This window comes from Schistocerca gregaria, chromosome 1, assembly GCF_023897955.1.
Source record: "Schistocerca gregaria isolate iqSchGreg1 chromosome 1, iqSchGreg1.2, whole genome shotgun sequence".
NCBI lineage: Eukaryota > Metazoa > Arthropoda > Insecta > Orthoptera > Acrididae > Schistocerca > Schistocerca gregaria.
This window is the reverse complement of record NC_064920.1, coordinates 771,047,766-771,074,392: the sequence shown is the minus strand read 5'-3', so window position 1 is coordinate 771,074,392 and position 26,627 is coordinate 771,047,766. Positions and strand designations below refer to the sequence as shown.

The window sequence follows — 26,627 nt, the reverse complement described above, 5'->3', positions numbered from 1 at the left end:
GAGGGCACCATCTTTATACTGATACAGCAACGGTATGTGTGCATGTGCACTATGCTGGCACTTTCGGGCCATTCTGCACGCTGTTTGTAGCACGCTTACCAAATTACAGGATAACGGTGTGAAATTTAGATTTGTTATTACAAATTTAAGGTTTTCATTTGACTCACCCTCGTACTTGTGGACCTCAACTCAAACATTTGCCTCCCCCACTCGTTCCCAAGTTCAAGAACAAGAACAGTTGAATATATAAAGATACATTTTTATAGTGTTAATAAAAGTCTTGTGTCTTCTCCATGAACACTTTTCATGACATTCTCCACTCATGTCTACATGGAATAATGCACGCACACTACAGCAGATGGAGACATGCTGAATGTCCATTCCCACTAGGTGGACGGCTTTGCATAAATAGAAAGCCTAGCAGCAGTCTGCTTCTCCTGATCATTCTCTATTAATTTAAAAGCATTTCTCTTTCTACATGCAGATACTGTCCATCTCTCACAGAACCTAAAGGTGTACTGTTCCATTTCCCATTCTAAATGACATGTAACACCACATTCTCTCTGACACGAATGGAAGATATTCCGCAAATATCCTCTTTTTTTACTTCTTCACTCAAGCTGTCCCATTTCTTTTCCTTTTTTTTCTTGCATAAGACATTTATGAATAATAAATTTCATATCTACATCCATACTCCGCAAGCCACCTGACGGTGTGTGGTGGAGGGTACATTGAGTACCTCTATCGGTTCTCCCTTCTATTCTAGTCTCGTATTGTTTGTGGAAAGAAGGATTGTCGGTAAGCTTCTGTGTGGGCTCTAATCTCTCTGATTTTATCCTCATCGTCTCCTCGCGAGATATATGTAGGAGGGAGCAATGCTTGACTCTTTGGTGAAGGTATGTTCTCGAAACTTCAACAAAAGCCCATACCGAGCTACTGAGCGTCTCTCCTGCAGAGTCTTCCACTGGAGTTTATCTATCATCTCCGTAATGCTTTCGCGATTACTAAATGATCCTGTAACGAAGTACGCTGCTCTCTGTTGGATCTTCTCTCTCTCTTCTATCAGCCCTATCTGGTACGGATCCCACACTGCTGAGCAGTATTCAGGCAGTGGGCGAACAAGCGTACTGTAACCTACTTCCTTTTTTTTTGGATTGCATTTCCTTAGGATTCTTCCAATGAATTTGTCTGGCATCTGCTTTACCAATGATCAACTTTATATGATCATTCCATTTTAAATCACTCCTAATGCGTACTCAGAGATAATTTGTGGTTGCTGACCTGCTATTTTGTAGCTAAATGATAAGGGATCTATCTTTCTATGTATTCGCAACACATTACACATGTGTCAATTCGCTGCAGATCCTCCTGCATTTCAGTACAATTTTCCATTGTTACAACCTCTCAATATACCACAGCATCATCCGCAAAAAGCCTCAGTGAACTTCCGATGTCATCCACAAGGTCATTTATGTATATTGTGAATAGCAACGGTCCTACAACACTCCCCTGCGGCACACCTGAAATCACTCTTTCTTTGGAAGACTTCTCTCCATTGAGAATAACATGCTGTGTTCTGCTATCTAAGAACTCTTCAATACAACCACACAATTGGTGTGATAGTCTATATGTTCTTACTTTGTTCATTAAACGACTGTGGGGAACTGTATCGAACACCTTGCAGAAGTCAAGAAACACGGCATCTACCTGTGAACCCGTGTTTATGGCCCTCTGAGTCTTGTGGACAAATAGCGCAAGCTGGGTTTCACATGACAGTCTTTTTCTAAACCCATGCTGATTCCTACAGAGTATATTTCTAGTCTCCAGAAAAGTCATTATACTCGAACATAATACGTTTTCCAAAATTCTACAACTGATCGATGTTAGAGATATAGGTCTATAGTTCTGCACATCTGTTCGACGTCCCTTCTTGAAAATGGGGATGACCTGTGCCCTTTTCCAATCCTTTGGAACGCTACGCTCTCCTAGAGACCTACGGTACACCGTTGCAAGAAGGGGGGCAAGTTCCTTCGCGTGCTCTGTGTAAAATCGAACTGGTATCCCATCAGGTCCAGTGGCCTTTCCTCATTTGAGCGATTTTAATTGTTTCTCTATCCCTCTGTCGTCTATTTCAAAATCTACCATTTTGTCATGTATGCGACAACATAGAGAAGGAACTACAGTGCAGTCTTCCTCTGTGAAGCGACTTTGGAAAAAGACATTTAATATTTTGGCCTTTAGTCTGTCATCCTCTGTTTCAGTACCATTTTGGTCACAGAGTGTCTGGACATTTTGTTTTGATGCACCAACCGCTTTGACACAAGACCAAAATTTCTTAGGATTTTCTGCCAAGTCAGTACATAGAGCTTTACTTCGAATTCATTGAATGCCTCTCGCATAGCCCTCCTCGCACTACATTTCGTTTCGCATAATTTTTGTTTGTCTGCAAGGCTTTGGCTATGTTTATGTTTGCTGTGAAGTTCACTTTGCTTCCGCAGCGGTTTTCTAACTCTGTTGTTGTACCACGGTGGCTCATTTCCATCTCTTACGATCTTGTTGGCACATACTCATCTAATGCATAATGTACAATGGTTCTGAACTTTGTCCACTGATCCTCAACACTATCTGTACTTGAGACAAATCTTTTGTGTTGAGCCGTCAGGTACTCTGAAATCTGCTTTTTGTCACTTTTGCTAAACAGAAAAATCTTCCTACCTTTTTTAATATTTCTATTTACGGCTGAAATCATTGATGCCGTAACCGCTTTATGATCGCTGATTCCCTGTTCTGCGTCAACTGTTTCAAATAGTTCAGCTCAGTTTGTCACCAGAAGGTCTAACAAGTTATCGCCATGAGTCGGTTCTCTGTTTAACTGCTCAAGGTAGTTTTCAGATAAAGCACTTTAAAAATTTCACTGGATTCTTTGTCCCTGCCACCCGTTATGAACGTTTGAGTCTCCCAGTCTATATCTGGCAAATTAAAATCTCCACCCAGAACTATAACATGATGGGGAAATCTACTCTAAATATTTTCCAAATTATCCTTCAGGTGCTCAGCCACAACAGCTGCTGAGCCAGGGGGCCTATAGACACATCCAATTACCATGTCCGAGCCTGCTTTAACCATGACCTTCACCCAAATTATTTCACATTTCGGATCTCCGTCAATTTCCTTCGATACTATTGCATTTCTTATCGCTATAAAGATGCGCCCCGCCCCCCCCCCCCCCCCCCCCCCCTTCACTGTCCAGCCTGTCTCTGCGGTATACATTCCAATCTGAGTTTAGGATTTCATTGCTGTTTATGTCTGGATTCAGCCAGCTTTCTGTCCCTAGTACTATATGGGCATTATGACTGTTTATTAATGAGAGCAGTTCTGGGACCTTTCTATAGACGCTCCTGCAGTGTACTATTATCACATTAATATTGTTATTCCCTGTTGCATTTCGCCTACTTCTACCTTGCCGCGTCTCAGGAGGTGTCTTGTTGGGCCTAGGGAGGAAATTCTCTAACCTAAAAACCCACATGTGCACTCCACACGTACTGCGCTACCCTTGTAGCCGCTTCCGGCTTGTAGTGCATGCCTGACCTATTCAGGGGGACCCTACATTTCTCCACCCGATAGTGGAGGTTGAGAAATTTGCACCCCAGATCTCTGCAGAATCGTCTGAGCCTCTGGTTTAAGCCTTCTACTCGGCTCCAAACCAGAGCACCGCGATCTATTCTGGGAATGATACTACAAATAGTTAGCTCAGATTCCACCCCGCGAGCGAGGCTTTTCGCCTTCACCTATTCCGCCAACTGCCTGTATGAACTGAGGATGGCCTCTGAACCCAGACGGCAGGAGTCATTGGTGCCGACATGAGCAACAATTTGCAGTCTGGTGTATCCAGTGCTCTCTATCGCCGCCGGCAGGGCTGCCTCCACATCTCGGATGTTGCCTCGTGCGGAGGGTCAATGCCAATACTTTCATAATCTCTAACTTTCAGTTATTTTAATTACTCCGCACTCAATCTTTTAGACTACTTTCAAGATGTTAATAATCTTCCATGGATACTACATTTTACACAAATATCTGGTTATACATACAGATTTTTAAACTTTCGGTGTTATGGCTATGGAAGGAGTACTCTACTCACTGCAAAATTTATGTTTTTATAACCTTCCACTTTTGTTGTAGAAAATACTCTCAAGGAGCAAGTAGGATGTACTTCACTGTCAGGTTTATGTTTCATAAAAGTTTACGCAAGTTCATGTTACTTCCTAATTGCAAGTCTTCCAGTACGGTACTAGTGTCACTGGATTATCCCAGAAGCTGATTTTCTTGAAGTTCTTTTCTGGCTTTTGCTAATTCGATCCTTAATCATTTGAATTCTCTATTTTGTTGAGTAGCCTCATCCCCAGAATGTTTGATACCACACAAGTTCTCTGCCTCTGCTCAAAACATTTGGTCTATTAAATCTTGTACTTTTTTCTCCAAAACAGCAAGTGTATCATGTGAACAAACTGTATTACTGTTTTCACTTCTGTTCTAATAATTCAATATGGCCTTGTGGCTCTAAGATCTGATCTTTTACATATTTACATTTCTTTTCTATGAAATCATGTAAGTGGCCTACATTACTATCTGATTCTTTACTACGACCATGTATTTCCTGCCTCACTAAATCACTCTGCTGTAAAGTTTCTGTGAGTACCACTTCTTTTAATGCTGACAGTTCTTCATCAAATTACCTAGCCTCACTTCAAGGTATGATTTCAAAGCCTCATGAGTTTTACAAATCTTTTTCTTTATATCTTCTTCTAATTTCTCATTATTGTTTTGAATCATTTCAGTATTAAGGTTGTATCCATGAATCTTAATCCCTTTCTCTGTATTCTTATTATTTTCTTCTATTTTTATGTTGCTAGCTAGCATCTCCTCAAGCTTCACAAGTAAATGTTCTATTTTCATTCCCTGTCCCTCAGTGGCCACTTTTCTAGACAACATAAGCATATTCTACATGCTGAATTAAAATTTATTTTTCTGTTGTAGTACTCATGGCAAAAATCATTTCGTTTTATGCTTAACTGATATTAACAATTAACTTCTTTACTCTATTCGCAGAGATACTGAAGAAACTGAAATGACAGACTCTTGAAGACAGATGTAAACTATTCCGAGAAAGTCTGTTAACAAAGTTTCAAGAATCGGCTTTTAAACTATTACTGTAGGGATGTACTACAACCCTCTACATACTGTTCACACGGGGATCATGATGAAAAGATTAGGATAATTACTGCATGCACAGAGGCATTCAGTCAGTCATTCTTCCCATGCTCTGTATGTGAATGGAACAGAAAGAAACCTTAATAATTGGTATCGTGAGACGTACCCTCTGTCATGCATGTCACAATGATTTGCAGCTATTGTTGCATCAGCCTTGCCAACATTCTGTGAAAGCAGCTTGAATGTATGGTGAGCTGGTGATTGTGTTGGCTTCTTGAGTCTCGGGGTCTTCGCAGGGCGGTTGTCGCCAAGGACGCTCAACCATTAACAACTTGGTGTACCTGGAGTCTGCCATTTGATCAGCCTTTCCCCAGTGACAACACCTTATTGCCATCTTTTTCAATCTCACGAAGGCCTACAATATCACTTGACGACACCACATCCTCGCTACTCTGCATGAGTGGGGTCTCTGGGGCCCACTCCCAATTTTTATACTAAACTTTGTCTCACGACACATTCAGAGTTTGTGTCGGTGCTTCTGGTACTGCACCCCATATACAAGAGGATGGGGTCCCGTAGGGCTCTGTCCTGAGTGTTCCACTCTTTTTAATTGCTGTCAATGGTCTCACATTAACAGTAGGATCATCAGTCTTTCTCCTCCTATATGATGACGATTTTTGTGTTTCATTCTGCTCCTCTTCTACTGTTGTGGCTGAACGCCGGCTGCAGGGAACTATAAGGAAGGTGCAGTCGTGGACCCTTATTCATGGCTTTCAGGTTTTGGCTGCCAAAACTTGAGTGATGCACTTCTGTCATCATCGTACTGTCCACCCCTATCCAGATCTTTACCTAAGTGACCAACTACTAGATGTAGTGGAGACTTACTGCTTTCTGGGACTGCTCTTTGACACTTGCTTAAGTTGGCTTCCCCATCTTTGTCAGCTTAAGGACAAGTGCTGTCGGCACCTGAATAGTATTCAATGTCTGAGCCACACCGACTGGGGTGCTGATCATCGTACTCTACTGCAGCCGTACGAAGCCCTTGTAGAGTCCAGTGTTGATTACTGGAGTGTGGTGTATGGTTCAGCAGCCGCCCCCCTCCCCCCCCCTCCCGCACTGAGTTTACTAGACCCTATCCACCACTGTACAGTTCGCCTCGCGCCAGGAGTCTTCCGATCCATCCCCGTGAACGGCCTCCTGGTGGCAGCTGGTGTTCCTCCATTGCAGCTCCGGCGGCAACAGTTGCTCACAAATTGTACTGCTGACATACATAGTTTGAATCGCCATCCAAATTACTGTCATCTTTTCCCCAACACAGCGGTCCATCTCCCACAGCAGTAGCCCAGAACTGGGAATCCCTTCACTGCGAAATGCAGGAAGATCTGCAGTGGATAGGCACTTGGTGCAGGGAGTGGCAACTGACCCTTAACATAAACAAATGTAATGTATTGCGAATACATAGAAAGAAGGATCTTTTATTGTATTATTACATGATAGCGGAACAAACACTGGTAGCAGTTATTTCTGTAAAATATCTGGGAGTATGCGTGCGGAACGATTTGAAGTGGAATGATCATATAAAATTAATTGTTGGTGAGGCGGGTACCAGGTTGAGATTCATTGGGAGAGTCCTTTGAAAATGTAGTCCATCAAAAAAAGAGGTGGCTTACAAAACACTCGTTCGACCTATACTTAAGTATTGCTCATCAATGTGGGATCCGTACCAGGTCGGGTTGACGGAGAAGATAGACAAGATCCAAAGAAGAGCGGCGCGTTTCGTCACAGGGTTATTTGGTAACCGTGATGGCGTTGCGGAGATGTTTAGCAAACTCAAGTGGCAGACTCTGCAAGAGAGGCGCTCTGCATCACGGTGTAGCTTGCTCGCCAGGTTTCGAGAGGGTGCGTTTCTGGATGAGGTATTGAATATATTGCTTCCCCCACTTATACCTCCCGAGGAGATCACGAATGTAAAATTAGAGAGATTAGAGTGTGCACATAGGCTTTCAGACAGTCGTTCTTCCTGCGAACCATGCGCGACTGGAACAGGAAAGGGAGGTAATGACAGTGGCACGTAAAGTGCCCTCCGCCACACACCGTTGGGTGGCTTCCGGAGTATAAATGTAGATGTAGATGTAGATGTAGACTGTCAGTGTCTGGTCACTTCTTCATGAACTCGACGCTTTCCCCTTGCCACCTTTCCTGCAGACCCACTTCCGTATACCCCCATGGTCCATACCTCGGCCACTGCTTCGGCTGGACCTACTGCAAGGGCCCAAAGGCTCACTTCCCCCTTAGGTCCTCCGTCGGCATTTTATCTCCCTTCTTGGTGAGTTTGAGGGCTTAGAAATAATCTACACCAATGGATCACTGGTCAATGGTCTTGGTCACTATGCTTACTCACGTTGGCCGTACTGTACAACACTCCTTGTTGGATGGCTGCAGAATTTTCTCTGCTGAGTTGGTTGCCACCTATCGCGCTCTTGATCACATCTGCTCCTGCTGTGGCGAGTCCCTCGTCATTTGTAGTGATTCCTTAAGCAGCCTACAAGCTCTCAACCAGTGTTTCCCTGGGCATCCTTTGGTACTGTTAATCCAGGAATCTCTTTATGCCCTCTGCACCAGTGGATGCTCTGTGACCTCCGTTTGGACGCCAGGCTATGTTGGGATACCGGGAAATGAACTTGCTGACTGCCTGTCAAACAGGCCAACAGTAAATCATCTCTGGAGATTGAGGCAGTCTTCCACCGCAAAGTTTTTGTGATCTGGGATACTGAATGGTGCACCCTGAGTATAACAAACAAACTCCGTGCTATCAAGGAGACGACGAATGTATGGCAGTCATCCATGCGAGCCACTCGCCGGCTTTGCCGGCTATGCATTGGCTGTACATGGCTAGCACATGGTTACCTCCTCCATCGCGAGGACCCACCTCGGTGTCGCTGTGGCTCCCTTCTGACTTTCATGCACATCTTGCTTGACTGCCTAATTTTAGCCACTCTGCAGTGGATTTTTAACCTTTCCAGCACCCTTCCTTTGGTGTTGCACAGCAATGCCTCAGTGGTAGATTTAGTTTTACATTTTTTTTTTTTATTGTACCATCTAAGAGTGGGCATTTGGCCTTCTCTCTGGGACCTCAACCCTCCCTCCATTTTAACTCTGTCAACCTTTCTTTGCATTTGTTTGTCTTCGTGTTTGTCTTTTCCATTCATGTGTTCATCTCGCCTTGTCTTTTTTGGGTGGATATTTTAATGTGTTGCAGAGTGGCTGGCTCATCCTCTTTTATTCTTGTGGACAGCCAGCCCAAACCATCTGCTCTATGGCTTTAATACCTTCTTCTACTTTTCCTTATGGTGTATGTTTTCCCCATTTGTTGCTCATGCTATTTGTTTTCTTTTTTGGTGTGGTTCCGCATTCCTTTTCCCCCTTTTACTTTCCCAAACGTACTTTGGGAGTTGTTTTACCCCCTGACTTTGTTTTTGTCAGAAAGAAGGGACTGATGACCCTGTAGTTTGGTCCTTTTATTCCTCAAACCAACCAAAAATGTAAAATTGTGTGCTTCACAAGACAAAAAAAGTAGTATCCTTTGACTATGTCGATGTGTCCATGTTGGAATTGGCCAACTTGTACAATAACTGGGTGTATCACTTTGTAGGGGATGGAATGGAATGATTACATAGTCTCAGTCAATGGTAAAGTAAGTGGTAGACTTCAGTTTATTGGTAGAATACTGGGGAAGTGCAATCTGCCTACAAAGGCAACTGCCTACAACTCATTCGTGTGTCTGTTTCTAGAACATTGCTCAAGTGTGTAGGTCCTGTACCAAATAGGACTACCAGGATATATTAAATGTATACAGAGAAGGGCAGCATGAGTGGCCAGAGGATTGTTTGATCTGTGGGAGAGTGTCACAGAGATACTGAAGGAACTGAAAGACTTTTGAAGATAGATGTAAGTCTGTTGACAAAGTTTCAAGAAGTAGCTTTAAATGATGACTCTAGGAATATAGGTACTACAATCTCCTATGTGTCGCTCACATAGGAATCATGAGGATGAGATTAGAATAATTGCTACATACACAGAGGCATCCAAACAATCATTCTTCATATGCTCCATACATGAACGGAACAGGAAGTAACCTAATAATTGGTAGACTAGGATTTACCATCTGCTATGCACTTCACGAAGTTTTGCAGAGGAGAAGACAAGCCAATTATGACTGAAAGATTTTAAAATAATGTTTTGCCTATAAGGGACGCTTTGGGACAGTACCCCATTTGCTTTTTGTGCACTCAGCACTGCAGAGAGAATATGTACAAACAACCAGACCAGTACTACATTTTCTTTAATTTTTGAAGTCTTTATTAGGTTATTAAAGCAAGTCATTATTGTCTTCTCTGTGTGAAGCAACTACCAGTTTTTTATAGTGTTGATCAAAACTGCTTCTGCCACCCAGTCTGTGACCCTTCATGCATGTGACCATCTTGGTGTCAATTACTCCTCACCAGTCCTTGAATATGGTTTCTGGAGTAATTTTGTTTATAGGGACCTAATCCTTCAAACCAACGAGGAACTTGTGGCCAATTTGGTAAGGTGGGCCATTCATTTCATTTAGAATGTTCAGAAAGGCCATAAGGACTATCACATTTATATCGGTGCCTTTATTCTCGCATTTGAGGGGTTCCCTCCCAGAAGTGGTCAACGTTATGTGTTATCAGTGTGATGTGAAGTTGTACATTCCACCACCCATGAGATGTTTTCAGTGTTTGTGTTTGAAACATGTCTTCCCCCTGTACAGCAGACCCTCTATGGAGTGAATGTGGACACCCACTCCATGTGTTCTCCTTACATGTGTGTCAGTCGTGGATGGCCACCACTCTCCATATTTGCTGGATTGCTCAGTTTATAAGAAGGGGGAAAAAAAATACTGGAGTATAAGTCCCTCGATCATTTATCGTACCCTAACATTCATAAGAAATATTACCATCTTCACCATTTGTCCATGACATCTAACTTTGCCTTTGTTATGACATTCCCCCCTCCTCCTTCCTTCTTAGCCCTGTCCCACCCCTCACCCCCACCTCTCTTTCCCTCTTGACCTCCCCTGTGGTTCCCATGCCCTGCCATCTAGGTGGTGCTGTTCCTCCTATCCACCTGGAGAAGTGCCTCCTCCTGTGATGCTTTTCAGTGATGGGGCTCCTGCTGGGACCTCTCTCCCTGACATGTCCCATACTGGAGGCCTACCACCACAAGTCAGTTGTGGGACCCACAATCTGTGAGCTCTCTCTTAGTTGCTGATCTCTCCCTCTGAGCTGTACATCTCCCCTCAACTTATGAATGAGGTGGAGTAGTAGTAGTAGTAGTAGTAGTAGTAGTAGTAGTAGTAGTCCAGGGACAGTGCCCCTCTCATGCCCCCAGAGATGCAGACTCTCCCTCGCAACCTGAGTCAGCCCTCTTGTTTATGGATGTCACCCTGTTCTTCGTGATTGATAGTGACCCGGAGGCATGACTGGTTTCGACCTGTTCACCTCCCACTTAGACCCCCTTTCTGCACTTAATCAGTGGAATTGTAACAAGTACTCATCATAACCTTCCGGAGTTGCACTCCTGTACTTCCTTTTACTCTGCAGCTTGTGTCATTCTAGAGGAATTTCATTCCACTCACCACTGACCCTTTGTGGGTTCCATAGCTTCTACTGAAACTGGGTAAACCATTCGAGGGGTGCATGTTGGTGCATACACAGTCATTGTTAGTACATGGATCTACCTTTGTACAAGTTTGGAAGTGGTTGGTGTCTGGGTCCACTTGGAGTCTGCAGTCATGGTTTGCAATCTCTATCTCCCTCCTAACAGGCCATTTACACTTCCTGCCCTAATTCCCTCCTTTCGAAGCTACCCCTCCCTTCCTCCTTCTCCTTGGGGATTTTAATGTACATCACCTGTCGTGGAACAGTGCTTTTTCATCTAGTCGGAGTCTCTTGATAAATCAGTTTCTTGCCGACCACGATCTATAGTTTCCTAGTGCTGGCTCCTCTACCCATTTTGGTGCCACTTAACGATACTTTCTCTGCCATAGGTCTTTCACTCACGTCCCCTCCCCTTCTCCCTTTATCACACTGGTCACCATGAGATTATTTCTGCAATAGTGACTATTTCCCGTTGATTCTCTCATTCCCTTCCCACCTCCCGATGTCTGGGCTATCCTCCTGGGCTTATCGTCATGCTAATTGGCCTCTATATACCTCCCACGTCATATTTACCCTTTGTTTGTGAGATTTTACCTATGAAGTTGTCTCTGAATGTCTGATACACTTATTCACGCCACCAGCATTGCCGTACACAGCTTTGACAGGCCCATTTCACCGAGTGCTGATCCCGTGGTGTACCATTGCAATATCCATAGCCATCCATGTTCACCATCTGACCTTGCAATACCTTAAGCAGCACCTGTCTTCTGCTTATTACCTTTAAGCATCTTTGCACCAGAGCCTGTTGCTTAATCAAACAGAGCAAGTGGGTTTGTGGGAATGCTATGTCTTCCCACTATGTTCTTCTGTCCTTTCGTATGTTCTTCTGTCCCTTAATCTCAGGTGTGGGCATCACTCTGTACACTGAGAGGTTGCCAACAGTACGGGCAAGGCCCAAGATAGAAAACTTATGTTGGCAACCAGCACAGATCCATCGGTTCTTGCAGAATATCATGCGACCCATTTTGCAACGGCATCAGTGTCAGCCTTCCTCAGGAAACTGTGGGCTTTATGCCTTGTCAGGTGGAATTCTGCAATGAACCTTTCAGTGAATGGGAACTTCTTCTGACCCTCTTCTCCTCCCACAATTCAGTCCCTGTCCCTGACTGCATCCATAATCAATTGCTTCAACACCTCAGTCCTCCACAGCAACAGTATCTCCTCCAGGTGTTTAACCTTATTTGGCTCCAAGGTGTTTTCCCCTCTCAATGGAGGGACAGTATTGTGGTTCCTGTCTTAATCCATTGTCCGTCAATAGTTACTGGCCAATCAGTCTTACAAACGTCCCCTACAGGTTATTTGAACGGATGGTGGCTCATTGGCTTGGATGGGTCCTTGAATCTCTGTTCCTTTTGTCTAATTACCAATGCAGTATTCGGGAGGGACGGTCTTCGATCTATCATCTGCTTTGACTGGAACCCGCAGTTTGGCAGACGTTTTCTCAAAACCGCCATCTTGACGCAGTTTTCTTTGACCTTTGAAAGGCCAGTGACATGGCTTGGCGCCATCATATCATACTTATACCTCATGAGTGGGGCTCCGTCCCAATTTTTATTCACCAGCTCCTGTTCCACTGGTCCTTCAGAGTTTGGGATGGCAACATTCTCAGCTCTCCGCAGACACAGAATTTTGTTCCACAGGGCTCCATATTAAGTGTCCATCTTTTTCTCATCGCTCTTAATGGATTTGTATGTCACTCCTGCTCCATATAAGGATAGTTTCTGTAGCTGGGCTAGTTCCCACTCAATGGCCTCTGCAGAGCGGCATCTCCAGAGTGCCGTCTGGTGTGCTTCCGTGCGGACACTCTCACAGGATTTCAGTTCTAATGCCTTAAATTACAGGTGATGGATTTCTGTCACCATTCTATGGTCCATCCTTATCCAGAGCTCTACCTCAACATGCAGCACCTGACTGTGGTCCTCTAGTTTCATTTCTTGGGTTTTCTTTTTTTGACAGCAAGCTTACTAGATTGCTCCACAGCCATCATCTGAAGATTGGCTGTTTCTGTAAACTTTCTTACTTGCCCAGCCTCTTCTCCAACTTCATTGGGCCTTAGTTATGTCCCGTCTGCACTGTGGTTGTCAAGTTTATGGCTCATCTGCCCTTTCCACATTCTCTCTCGTGGACCTGGCACACCATTGTGGTATCCATTTGGCCACTGGTGCCTTTCGCACTACCTGTGTCAATAGTCTTCTGGTTGACTGTGAGATCCCACCCTTCTCCCACCCTCTCCTTTAGGTTCGGTGGTCCCAGCTCCTGGTTTCTTCTGCCATTGCTATCCACTCTTTCTCTGCTCACCCCTCCTGTTCTGTTAATTTCGCAGTTTCAGCACGTTGCCCACCCTCAGGTGTATTTACTGGTTGAGCTCCGCCTTGCCTCTCTCTGTTACGATTTCTGTCTTCCCTCTTTGTGTTGTTCTGCAAGTTCTCTCCCAAACACCCCACTGTTGACTAATTTCCATTGCTCCTTTGGTGTTCTCCTGTTTCTTCCTCGTGCTCTCACAGGAATTTTGGGATGCTGTTGTTTTTTACAGCAGTGGTGGTAAATCCGCACTCATGTGGGATATACCTTCACACCTTCTGTTGGCACGGAAAACCATCTCTTGCCTATTTACTGTGGAACTGATGGCCACCTATAACGTACTCTGTTATAGTAAATGGTCCCCCCTCATCTGCATTTTGTTACATAAGGACTCAATGAGTGAGTTTTGTGATATCACCCAATGTTTTTCCCACTGCTGTTTGGTCTGTGCCTTCTGTGACCTCGCCGATCTAGACCATGCCGCTTGTTCAGTTGATGTTGTTTGGGTTCCTGGCGATGGGGGTATCACAGATCTCAGGTAATTAGCTTGCCGATTGTCGAGCTAGGGAGGGGAGTGGCCTCAGTCACTTAACCCCTTCCCCCCTTCCCTCCATCCCCCCCCCCCCCCCCCATCTCTGTGACCCCTCCAGGGTTGGATTTGTGGTTTAATGTCGAATTCCTTTTTGCTCATTTGTGGGCCAACTCTTGGGGCCCATCCCCCTGTGTAAAAAAACTTCACGAGATCAAGAGGAATTCCACCACATTGTGTTCTTCCCTCTACTCTACTCTTAGTTGACGACCCTCGTTTGGTAATGTCCCTTCTCAGTTTCCTTCACAAATGTAGATTGTCCTCTCATTCTGAAATTGGAGTCTCTCGATCAGTATTTGTGTTGGACTGTGAGTCCTTCTGCCTTGCCTCCATGCTGGCAATATTCCCCCTTTTTCCCTACATTTTGTGCGGTTTTTTGTGTGGTTTAGTTTCTCCTTTTCTTATGTCTTCTTCCCTTGGTGCTGTCTCCATCGCGTTGCGATCATGGTATAGTGTGAGAATGGAGGTGGGTTGGCTGTGATGCCTCATCATGCATACCACCTTTGCCCCCCCCCCCCCTCCCTATCTTACTCTGTACTCTTCCTGCACTGCTGTGATACTCCTTTTGTCTCTTTGTGAGACTATTTTCCTTTCCCATCAATTAGACTGAGCTGTTTGTGTTGTTCCTCCCTTAGTTTCTTTCACCTTAGATCATGCGGACAATGACATTGCTGTTTGCCCCCTGATTCCCAAAAAAGGTCAACCTACAAACTAGTATTTTATATATGAAAAATGGTTACAATTTATGTAGGGAGTACAAAATGTTATTTAGATTTCATTATTGCTTTTTTTTTTAGGTGGCTGGAAGCTATGTTGCAGGAGCCATTACCATCACCTACATTGCTAGAGGAGGGTTTACGGAATGGAGTTTACTTAGCTAAGTTGGGTAATGTTGTAGCACCAAAGGTAGTCCCCAAGAACAAAATATATGATGCAGAACAAAGGCGTTACAAATTAGCTGGATTGCAGTTTCGCCATACTGACAATATTAACTATTGGCTCAAATCCCTTGAATTTTTGGAACTACCAAAGGTCAGTATCTATGATATATGTATATAAAATAATGTATTGTTCCAGTTTCACACTGTAACTGTGGTGAGAAATTGATATTTTGTGCATAGAATCAGATGCGCAAAATATAGTTTGGTATGAAATGTCTTGCACTCACTTTGGGGACACTGTTGGAATTCTATATTAAAGTCTCGATAAAATTTTAGTGCCTTGCATTTTCGATAACTCATTATTACACACATCTAATTAGTCAGGTTCTACAATAAAATACTCTTGGTTTACTAACTGTGTCACTTCAAATAGGACATTTGAGCTTTTGATAGCCGTCTCCACCATCATCAGGAGTTAAAATCACTGCCTGCTGAAGCTGGTCCAATGTTCCACATATATAGGTGTGACAGCATCTGGAAGCTTCCAGAAAGGGGCAGAAGTGATGCTCATGTGAAAGGCAAGTTGAGCTGCTTGTAGCAACACTGACCCGGCCCTGGAGTGAGTGACATCAGATGGTGCAAGGTGGTGGTACCACATTTGAAAATGCCCTCTTGCCTCCCCACAAGTGTCTGTAATCTGTCTTTGATTTCACTTAATATCAAAAGCCTGCTCCAATGACACTCCAAGCATGTGCCTCTGCTCTCTGTTAAAGTTGTTGCTGTTTAATTTTGTCTGTCTCCTTTATAACAAAATCCCAGTATGGTGGAGCATGAGCGAAGATTCTTGTCTTATGTCCATTTTCTAGACAATATACAGCCGTAGCTGACTTCTCCAGTTCCCTTTGTTTAATATGTTGTGAGTGCTCAGCACAAAGTTCAGCAACACTGTGAATAGTTTGTCCTATATAAATGTTACTGCAGTTACAGGGGAGACTGGTCTCAGTCCATGTCTATGCAACACACTCCTATCTTATTGCTGCTCCACAGTATGGAAGAATTGCAGCCATCTTGGCCTCTTCCACCAATTCAAGAGATACCTTTCATCAGTGGCACGTGAAACTTTTGCAGTCTCTTCTTTCCTGTAACCATTTTTCTTGAACACACTTCTCAAATGCTGAAATTCAGACTGTAGATGGTCATCATTGAAAATATTATTTTCCCTGTTTACTAATGTGTTCAGGCAGGTCTCTTGTGTGATGAAAGTTATTGCTCTTCAAGTACCAATCAGTGTGTGTAGATTGCAGTTGGATGAAGAGCTAAGCACCAAATTAGAGCGACGAGGTGTCCACTTCGTCCGGTGCATGCATAGGGAACCCAAAAAAAAACAGGGTTGCTACCAGTGCTTTCATCTTGTCTTTTGAGGGTGACTCATTGCGTGAAAAGATTGAGGTGATGGTTTATCGTTGCGACATGAAACCATATGTCCCTCAGCCTATGTGGTGCTTCAAGTGCTGGAGGTTTGGCCACATGCCATCTCGCTGTACCTCCAGCACTACATGCAGGGATTGAGGTCCTCCTCTGCACCCGGGTGACATATGTGTGCCTCCTCCCACTTGTCAGTTGTGGGAAGCACCACTCCCCCTGCTCACCTGAGTGCCCTGTTCTCCATAATAAGCAACAAATCATGGAAAGGAAAACCCTGGACAGGCTCACCTATCAGAATGCTAAGAGGAAATATGAATGGCTTCATCATGTGGAGATGACTACCTCATATGCAGTGACTGCAGCTTCATTGCCCATGGTGGCAATGGCTGTCCCTCCAGTGGGCCCCTCAGGGCCGCCCTGGCTCTTCTCCTGTGTCTGTGATGGGGGGACACTGCTTCTTCTGGTGTTCCCAAGGTACCACCTTTGGGAGACCAACTTCCCAAATTGACGGGAATATTGGACACCCCCCCCCCCCCCCTTTCTCCTCTCGCCCACTGAAAGGATCCCCTGGAAGTCAACCTTCTAAGGCATCCTGCAGCGCAACAGCTGACATCAGTCAGTGGCTCAAGGTGCTGGGAGTGGCAGATCGCAGAGCTTCCCGCTCTTCGTCTGTCCCCCTTCTGAGACTCCCTCCCAGGTTGCTCCTAAGAAGCAGTGGGAGGAGGAGGGGAAGAAGAAGAAGAAGAAGAAGAAGAAGAAGAAGAAGCTGGCTATGAAATCAGAGATTCAGGTTGCCTCTGTGCCACCTGTTACTACCAGCTCTGCACCTGAGAATGATTTGCAGATTTTGGGGTCCACAGACTACCTCAATCTCGCCTCCTCGTCAGACCAATAGGTCCTCGATTCAGGCTCTCCTTCGGTGGTGGTAGATGACCCAGCAGCGTAATCTGCCTCCTTGGTACCTTCACGCCTATTTCGGCTGCGGGAAATGTCACTCTGGTTGCAGCAGTTTTTTCCACTACCTTGCTGAGCTCTGTCAACTTCTCAGCCTTCACCCTTTCTTTTGCATTGCTCTCCAGGAAACCTGGTTTCCGGCGTTGCGAATCCCCGCCCTCCGTGGCTATCAAGGTCTTTATAAGAATTGGGCAGCTTATGAAAGGGTACCCGGTGGAGTCTGCGTCTACGTCCTCAACTCTCTTTACACACAGTGTGTCCCTCTTCAAACACCTTTAGCGGCTGTCGCTGTTAGGGTGTGGACGTCACAGGCTGCTACCGTCTGCAGTATCTATCTTCCACCGGATGGTGATGTCCCACATCATATATTGGCTGCGCTGATAGCCCAATTGCTACTATGTTTTCTGTTACTGAGCGACTTGTAGCCCATAACCCTTTGTGGGGTTTATTGGTGGCAACAGGCTAAGGTACTGTAATTGAGCAAGTGTTGGCACAACTTGACCTTTCTCTTTTAAATGATGGTGCCTCCACGCATTTCAGTATGGCGCATGGCATGTACTCAGCCATCGACCTTTTGGTCTGCAGCCCTGGCCTTCTACTGTTTGTCCATCGGAGTGTGCATGATGACTTGTACAGTAGTGACCACTTTCCGATCTTTCTGTCACTGCATCACTCACCGGGGTGTCTCCCCAGATGGGCTTTGAATAAGGCTGACTAGAACTCGTTCGCCTCCATTGTCACTATTGAGCCTCCACCATTGTCATCCGTACCTCTCTATCACAGGTTTGGGCCAAGATTAGGTGACTCAATGGCTATCGGACCCCCATCGGCCTACCTGGGCTTTCCGTGAATGGAGCAGTGTGTACTGACTTTGAAATGATTGCAGAACTCTTAGCAGAGCATTATGCTCAGAGTTCCGCTTCTATGAATTACCCTCTGGCCTTCCGCTCCCTGAAAGAGCGGTTGGAACTTAGGAGCCTTTCATTCCATATGTCCCATCCCAAATCATACAATGCTCCATTCAGTGAGTGGGAATTCCAAATTACCCGAGCCGCTTGCCCTGATACGGCACCCAGGCCAGATCGCATCCACTATCAGATGCTCAAACACCTCTCGGTGAACTGCCAGCAACACCTACTAGACCTTTTCAACCATAGCTGGGTTGAGGGTGAGTTCCTGTATCGGTGGCGGGAAAGCATTATCATCCCAATGTTGAAGCCTGGCAAGAACCCACTGGAGGTGGACAGCTAACGCTGCATTAGTGTCATCAATGTTCTGTACAAGTTGCTTGAATGCATGTGGAGCCGGAGGTTGAGTTGGCTACTTGAGTCTCGGGGCCTTCTGGATCCGTCTCAGGGTAGGTTCCGTAAGGGCCGCTCTGCCACTGATAATCTGGTCTGCCTGGAGTCTGCCATCCATACGGAATTCACCTGCCATCAGGATTTGGTTGCTGTCTTTTTTGACATGCGGATCGCATACGATCCAACATAGCGACATCACATCCTCACCACACTTCAGGGGTGGGGTCTTCGGGGCCTGCTCCCAGTTTTTATTCAACATTTTCTGTTGCTTTGTTCCTTCCGCATGCAAGTTGGTCCCTTCCATAGCTCCTCCAAGTCCAGGAGAATGGGGTCCCGCAAGGCTCTGTCTTGAGTGTCTGCCTCTTTATAGTTGCTGTCAATGGGCTAGCTGCAGCTGTGGGAACTCCATATTGGCTTCTTTGTATGCTGATGACTTTTGCCTATACTATAGCTCCACTGGCATTGCGGTAGTTGAACGGCAGCTACAGGGCGCAGTCTTGGACCGTCACACACGGCTTCCAGTTCTCGGCTGCCAAGACCTGTGTCATGCATTTCTGCTGGTGTTGCACTGTTCACCCTGAGCCACAGATTTACCTTGATGGTGAACCTCTTGCCGTGGTGGAGATGCATCGGTTTCTGGGCTTCCTTTTTGGTGCCCGGTTGACTTCGCTCCCTTATATTTGGCAGCTTAAACAAATGTGCTGGTGCCATCTGAACACTCTTTGTTGCTTGTCACACCAGCTGGGGCGCTGATCGGTCTATCCATTTACGACTGTATCAGGCGTTGATTCAGTCCCATCTCGATTATGGGAGCCTGGCTTACAGTTTGGCATCGCCTTCCACATTGTGGTTGCTTGACCCCATACTTCAATGCGGGATCGAACTTGTAAGTGGAGCTTTCCACACAAGCCCTGTAAATAGCATACTTGTGGAGCCTGGTGTCCCTCCATTTCGGATCTGGAGCTGACTACTGGCCACTTACGCTGCACATGTTTGTAGCTTACCCGGGCATCCTACTCGGTCGTCCATCTTCCAGAACGGCGGCCCTGTTCAGGGTGTAAGATTGTGGTTTGCGTCCGGGCTCTTCTCTCTGGGCTTGAGTTTTTGCATCGCCCCACCTCTTTTCTGGGCCCATATATGTATACCCCTGTGGTGTGTGGCCCACCCATGCCTTCGGCTGGGTTTGGCACAAGGCCTGAAGGACTCAGTCCTTCCCGAGGCCCTCCGTTGTTGCTTTCTTTCCATCCTTGCCATGTTTCATGGCTCTGATGTAGTCTATATCGATGGTTTGATGGTTACTGGTTGAGTTGGTTATGCTATTACTCTTGTGGATCATTCTGAACAACACTCGTTGTCGGCTGGCTTTAGTTTTTTCACTGCAGAGCTGGTCGCCATCTCTCCCGCCCTAGAGGATATCTGCTCCTACTCAGGTGAGTCCTTCGTCATCTGTAGTGACTCCCTGATCATCTGATGATGACTATCTAGGAGTCCCACCATACTCTTGCCCGTTGCGGCCGCTCCATGGTCTTTGTGTGGACCCCGAGTCACGTCAGCATCCCAGGTAAAGAACAGATTGACGGGCTGGGCAAACAGGCTGTCAGTGCATCAGTACTGGAGATTGGCCTTTTGGAGTGTGATCTCCAGTCAGTTTTGTGGCAGAAGGTCCTTGGTTCCTGGAGTGATGAATGGCACACCCTGCCTTCACCCAACAAACTTCGGTCATCAAGGAGACTACCGATTTGTGGCACTCCTCTTGTGGGCCTCTTGCAAGGACTCCATTGCACTCTGCTGGCTACACATTGGCCACACCTGGCTGACACACAGTTATCTATTGTGCTGGGAGGACCCACCTATCTGTCGCTGTGGTTCTGCATTGACAGTGGTCCACATTTTGTTGTACTGTCCGCTTTTAACTGCGCTCAGACATTTGCACTGCCCAATATGCTCCCTGCACTTTAAACAGATGACGCTGCAATGGCAGGCTTTTATCACTTGATCTGAGGGTTTGTGTCTCTTTTTGTATTGAGTCTGGCCTTTGGCCTACGGTTTTAGGTTGGGGATTTTAGTTTCTCCTTGGTGGTTGGCTTTTCCTTTTTTGTTACCATGGTTGGCCAACCACTGTAACACTCTGTGTGTTTTTTAATTCCTCCTTTGTGATCTTTGTCGATGTCTTTCTTGTTCCGTGTCGTCCCTTGTCATCTGCGTTGCTTGCATTTTCTTCTGTGTGGGTGTGTTTGGTTGTCGAAAAAGGGACTGATGGCCCTTGTAGTCTGGTCCCTTCAACCCCCACAAATCAACCAACCAACCAGCTATCTTTACCAGGCCACCACCTGCATAATATTCCCCGTTCATATCAAAACTTTTCCCTGCTCCACCCACTATTACTTCATGATCTTCCTACGTAAAATTCCTACATGACTCCCCTATGATGAGCCAACCCTGCACTAGGCTTCACAATGGTGGTGACATGAGACTCGCTCCTCAACACTTCCTGCAACTGCTGGCCCACACCTCTACTGTGTGAACTACCTAGCGACAGAACCTTCTTCTTTCTGTTAGACATTGCAACTGACATAGGCCTCCTAACTGTTGAGGACTGCTGCATGTTTCCTACACCAACAGCTACAAGAGGCTCCTCTCCACTCAACTCTGACATTGGTCAAATCTACTGCATATACGCAAAATACAACTGTCTGACTACGTCCTCCTCCTAACTGTCTTCATGCCACCTGCCAGTTTACATTCCCCAGCACCCTTTACCCTCCTCAGCCTATCTAGTTTCTTCTTTGAATATTGTAACTGCCCCTGAAGGGCACAGATCTTACGCTCCTGTTATTCTATCAACTTATTTCTACTATAGATTCTGCATTCCCAGGAGAGGATCTCGCTAGAATGCCCAATTGCTTCCCCACGTAATTCCCCCCAATGAAAATACTTTGAACAAATCCCACACCGTAACCCACCACTCACAAACCTACAACAGAGCCCATACTTGTTATTCATGATAAAATTTACAGTTACTGGAAAAAAAACCTAAATGTCTGCATTGCCTAAGTTCAGTTACACCGGTAGAACTGTTTATAGAACTAACAATAGTGGTCTCAAAATTCTCTCTGTACTAAGATAGCAACTCCTTTTCTTAATACTACTAAACCATCTCTTCTTGTGGTCTTCAGTCCTGAGACTGGTTTGATGCAGCTCTCCATGCTACTCTATCCTCTGCAAGCTTCTTCATCTCTCAGTACTTGCTGCAACCTACATCCTTCTGAATCTGCTTAGTGTAATCATCTCTTGGTATCCCTCTACGATTTTTACCCTCCACACTGCCCTCCAATGCTAAATTTGTGATCCCTTGATGCCTCAAAACATGTCCTACCAACCGGTCCCTTCTTTTTGTCAAATTGTGCCACAAACTCCTCTTCTCCCCAATTCTATTCAATACCTCCTCATTAGTTACGTGATCTATCCACCTTATCTTCAGTATTCTTCTGTAGCACCACATTTCGAAAGCTTCTATTCTCTTCTTGTCTAAACTATTTATCGTCCATGTTTCACTTCCATACATGGCTACACTCCATACAAATACTTTCAGAAGCGACTTCCTGACCATTAAATCTGTACTCGATGTTAACAAATTTCTCTTCTTCAGAAACGCTTTCCTTGCCATTGCCAGTCTACATTTTATATCCTCTCTACTTCGACCATCATCAGTTATTTTACTCCCTAAATAGCAAAACTCCTTTACTACTTTAAGTGTCTCATTTCCTAATCTAATTCCCTCAGCATAACCCGATTTAATTCGACTACATTCCATTATCCTCGTTTTGCTTTTGTTGATGTTCATCTTATATCCTCCTTTTAAGACACTGTCCATTCCGTTCAACTGCTCTTCCAAGTCCTTTGTTGTCTCTGACAGAATTACAATGTCATCGGCGAACCTCAAAAGTTTTTATTTCTTCTCCGTGAATTTTAATACCTACTCCAAATTTTTCTTTTGTTTCCTTTACTGCTTGCTCAATATACAGATTGAATAACATCGGGGACAGGCTACAACCCTGTCTCACTCCTTTCCCAACCACTGCTTCCCTTTCATGCCCCTCGACTCTTAAGACCGCCATCTGGTTTCTGTACAAATTGTAAATAGCCTTATGCTCCCTGTATTTTTCCCCTGCCACCTTTAGAATTTGAAACAGAGTATTCCAGTCAACATTGTCAAAAGCTTTCTCTAAGTCTACAACTGCTAGAAACGTAGGTTTGCCTTTTCTTAATCTTTCTTCTAAGATAAGTCGTAAGGTTAGTGTTGCCTCACGTGTTCCAACATTTCTGCAGAATCCAAACTGATCTTCTGCAAGGTCTGCTTCTACCAGTTTTTCCATTCGTCTAAAGAATTCATGTTAGTATTTTGCAGCTGTGACTTATTAAACTGATAGTTCGGTAATTTTCACATCTGTCAACACCTGCTTTCTTTGGGATTGGAATTATTATATTCTTCTTGAAGTCTGAGGGTATTTTGCCTGTCTCATAAATCTTGCTCACCAGATGGCAGAGTTTTGTCATGACTGGCTCTCCCAAGGCCATCAGTAGTTCTAATGGAATGTTGTCTACTCCCAGGGCCTTGTTTCGACTTAGGTCTTTCAGTGCTCTATCAAACTCTTCACGCAGTATCATATCTCCCAATTCATTTTCATCTACCTCCTGAGCTCTCGATATTCATGCAAGTGGTTCTCTTTTCTCCAAAGGCAGTATCTATTTTACCCCTAGTGAGATAAGCCTCTACATCTTTACATTTGTCCTCTAGCCATCCCTGCTTAGCCATTTTGCACTTCCTGTCGATCTCATTTTTGAGACGTTTGTGTTCCTTTTTGCCTGCTTCATTTACTGCATTTTTATATTTTCTCCTTTCATCAATTAAATTCAATATTTCTTCTGTTACCCACGGATTTCTATTAGCCCTCGTCTTTTCACCTACTTTATCTTCTGCTGCCTTCACTACTTCATCCCTCAGAGCTACCCATTCTTCGTCTACTGTATTTCTTTCCTCCATTCCTGTCAATTCTTCCCTTATACTCTCCCTGAAACTCTCTACAACCTCTGGTTCTTTCAGTTTATCCAGGTCCCATCTCCTTAAATTAGCACCTTTTTGTAGTTTCTTCAGTTTTAATCTACAGTTCATAACCATTAGATTGTGGTCAGAGTCCACATCTGCCCCTGGAAATGTCTTACAATTTAAAACCTGATTCCTAAATCTCTGTCTTACCATTATATAATCAATCTGATACCTTTTAGTATCTCCAGGATTCTTCCATGTATACAATCTTCTTTTATGATTCTTGAACCAAGTATTAGCTATGAGTAAGTTATGCTCTGTGCAAAATTCTACCAGACGGCTTCCTCTTTCATTTCTTCCCCCCAATCCATATTCACCTACTATGTTTCCTTCCCTCCCTTTTCCTACTGACGAATTCCAGTCACCCATGACTATTAAATTTTCGTCTCCCTTCACTACCTGAATTATTTCTTTTATCTCATCATAGATTTCCTCAATTTCTTCATCATCTGCAGAGCTAGTTGGCATATAAACTTGTACTACTGTAGTAGGCGTGGGCTTTGTGTCTATCTTGGCCACAATAATGCGTTCACTATGCTGTTTGTAGTAGCTTACCCGCACTCCTATTTTTTTTATTCATTATTAAACCTACTCCTGCATTACCCCTATTTGATTTTGTATTTATAACCCTGTATTCACCTGACCAAAAGTCTTGTTCCTCCTGCCACAGAACTTCACTAATTCCCACTATATCTAACTTTAACCTATCCATTTCCCTTTTTAAATTTTCTAACCTACCTGCCCGATTAAGGGATCTGACATTCCACGTTCCGATCCGTAGAACACCAGTTTTCTTTCTCCTGATAACGACGTCCTCTTGGGTAGTCCCCGCCCGGAGATCCGAATGGGGGATTATTTTACCTCCGGAATATTTTACCCAAGAGGACGACATCATCATTTAATCATACAGTAAAGCTGCATGCCCTCGGGAAAGATTACGGCTGTAGTTTCCCCTTGCTTTCGGCCATTCGCAGTACCAGCACAGCAAGGCCGTTTTGGTTAATGTTACAAGGCCAGATCAGTCAATCATCCAGACTGTTGCCCCTGCAACTATTGAAAAGGCTGCTGCCCCTCTTCAGGAACCACACGTTTGTCTGGCCTCTCAACAGATACCCCTCCGTTGTGGTTGCACCTAAGGTACGGCCATCTGTATCGCTGAGGCACGCAAGCCTCCCCACCAACGGCAAGGTCCATGGTTCATGGGGGGAGTACCAATACCAACAAAATGTCACAAAATTTGTAGCTAAAACCAAAAATTCAATTGGCCAATGGAACCCTCAGGCGGCCGCGGTGGTCTCACGGTTTTAGGCACGCAGTCCGGAACCGTGCGACTGCTACGGTCGCAGGTTCGAATCCTGCCTCGGGCATGGATGTGTGTGATGTCCTTAGAACTACTTAAACCTAAGTAACCTAAGTTCCAGGGGACTGATGACCACAGCAGTCGAGTCCCATAATTAAAAAAAAAAAAAAATGGAACCCTCAACAAAGTTTAAACAGTGAATGAAAATTTTACTGAAATATTTCACTAGAAACAATGAGAAATGTCAGCTGAAAACTAAAGCACGAAATTTACTAAACCACTTCAACGCACAGAAAACTATAAAAAAATACAGCGAGTGAATGTTTTCAAAGGTTTATTAAGTCTTTATTTCACCAAAAACAGTACCAAGCACCGTTGAAAACTTAAATTTAATAACTGTACACAGTGCGCAAATAACTTTGTCAGTACTGAGCTTTTTAACAGCTGCAGCCGCATGGCTCGAAATGTAAACACCCTACTAAGGCTTAAGGCTTAGATCAATGAATGTGATCTCAGTCATATATTAGTAACTATATTTACATGTAAATTTTCTCTTTCTGCACTCATTTTATTCCTTTAAGTTGTGGTTGTGGTATGGAGTGCCACTTGCAGCTGTACTGGACTTCTTCACCATCTGCAGGAAAGTGTTATGATAATGGAAGGTTACATTTGCTACCCACTAGCTACAAAATGATGCAACCATTTATTTTCAAAATCTTTTTTTTTTGTTTGTTTAACAGTCCTCATAACATTTTCAACATATCTATTAAACATTGACATCTAAGCTCTTAATAAAGAAAATCGACAGACGGATTGTTAATATCCCAAAGTCAACAATTAATTAGTTAATTCCATACAATCTTTTTTGTTTTTCTTTTCAGAACAACAGCCATTGTCATCCTGACCTCCTCCTCCTCCTCCTCCTCCTCCTCCTTCTTCTTTTTCTACTTCTACTTCTTCTTCTTCTTCTTTTTCTACTTCTTCTTCTTCTTCTTTTTCTACTTCTTCTTCTTCTTCTTTTTCTACTTCTTCTTCTTCTTCTTTTTCTACTTCTTCTTCTTCTTCTTCAGTGTCCATGGCACCCCAAGTTGTGACGTCAAAGTGCAAATGGCTCCTTCCTCACAAGTAAAACACTCGCCCTCTTTCATGTCTTGTGGCTGTGCTGTGCTTACATTTGCACTTTGTATCTGCACATAAATAAAAAATGCACGTACAGTATACAGTCTTTCCTCTGCCACTGTCTCCATAAATTAAGGTTTCTACGTGACCATCTTCTATCGACACACTAGAAACAAAATGGGGCATATTGCTACCTTGAATAGCAACATGTAGCACCACAGAGATTGTATTGAAATAATGCTGGCAGATGTTTTGCTAGTGTGTCGATGGGCAAACTGATTACACTCTGAGGTCCACAGTTAGCTCAAAGGGTGTGGCCTAAGTTTGCTATTACTGAATTGAAGTGGGACAGTTCTTTTTAATTGTGCTAGAGTGGGACAACTCCTCAGCTGGGGGACCATATTGTAAGGTCACTAACCCGAACTTTTATAGTCTCAATTTCTTCCTCTGTAGCGTGTCAACCTAATGTCTCATTGCTGAAAATCTTATTGAGTATTTGGTGATAAATGCTCAAGAAAAGTACACAACACCCCAATTTATGTTGCATTTTGTCACACTTTTATTAGCCCCAATGTTCCTGTTGTTGGGATGACCAATTGTTGAGCTTTGTGTTGTTTGTGCATTAGTAGGATCGGTGCAAATAACCAAGAGTGCAGTGGCAGAGTTACTCACATAGATTGTACAGTCATTGAAGGAAA

General features: G+C 44.4%; 1 protein-coding gene across 3 annotated transcripts in view; it reads left to right on the top strand.

Annotated features, from left to right (window-relative positions):
• The window catches only part of LOC126268335 (ras GTPase-activating-like protein IQGAP1), a 345,429-nt gene that overhangs the window by 9,270 nt on the left and 309,532 nt on the right, over nucleotides 1–26,627 (top strand). For 2 of the 3 annotated variants that reach the window (XM_049973901.1, XM_049973902.1), the window contains exon 3: nucleotides 14,640–14,874. The exons of the other annotated variant lie outside the window; for it this stretch is intronic. In XM_049973901.1, the coding sequence (XP_049829858.1) occupies nucleotides 14,640–14,874 (235 nt within the window). The remainder of the gene's footprint in view (nucleotides 1–14,639; nucleotides 14,875–26,627) is intronic. 3 annotated transcript variants of the gene reach the window in all.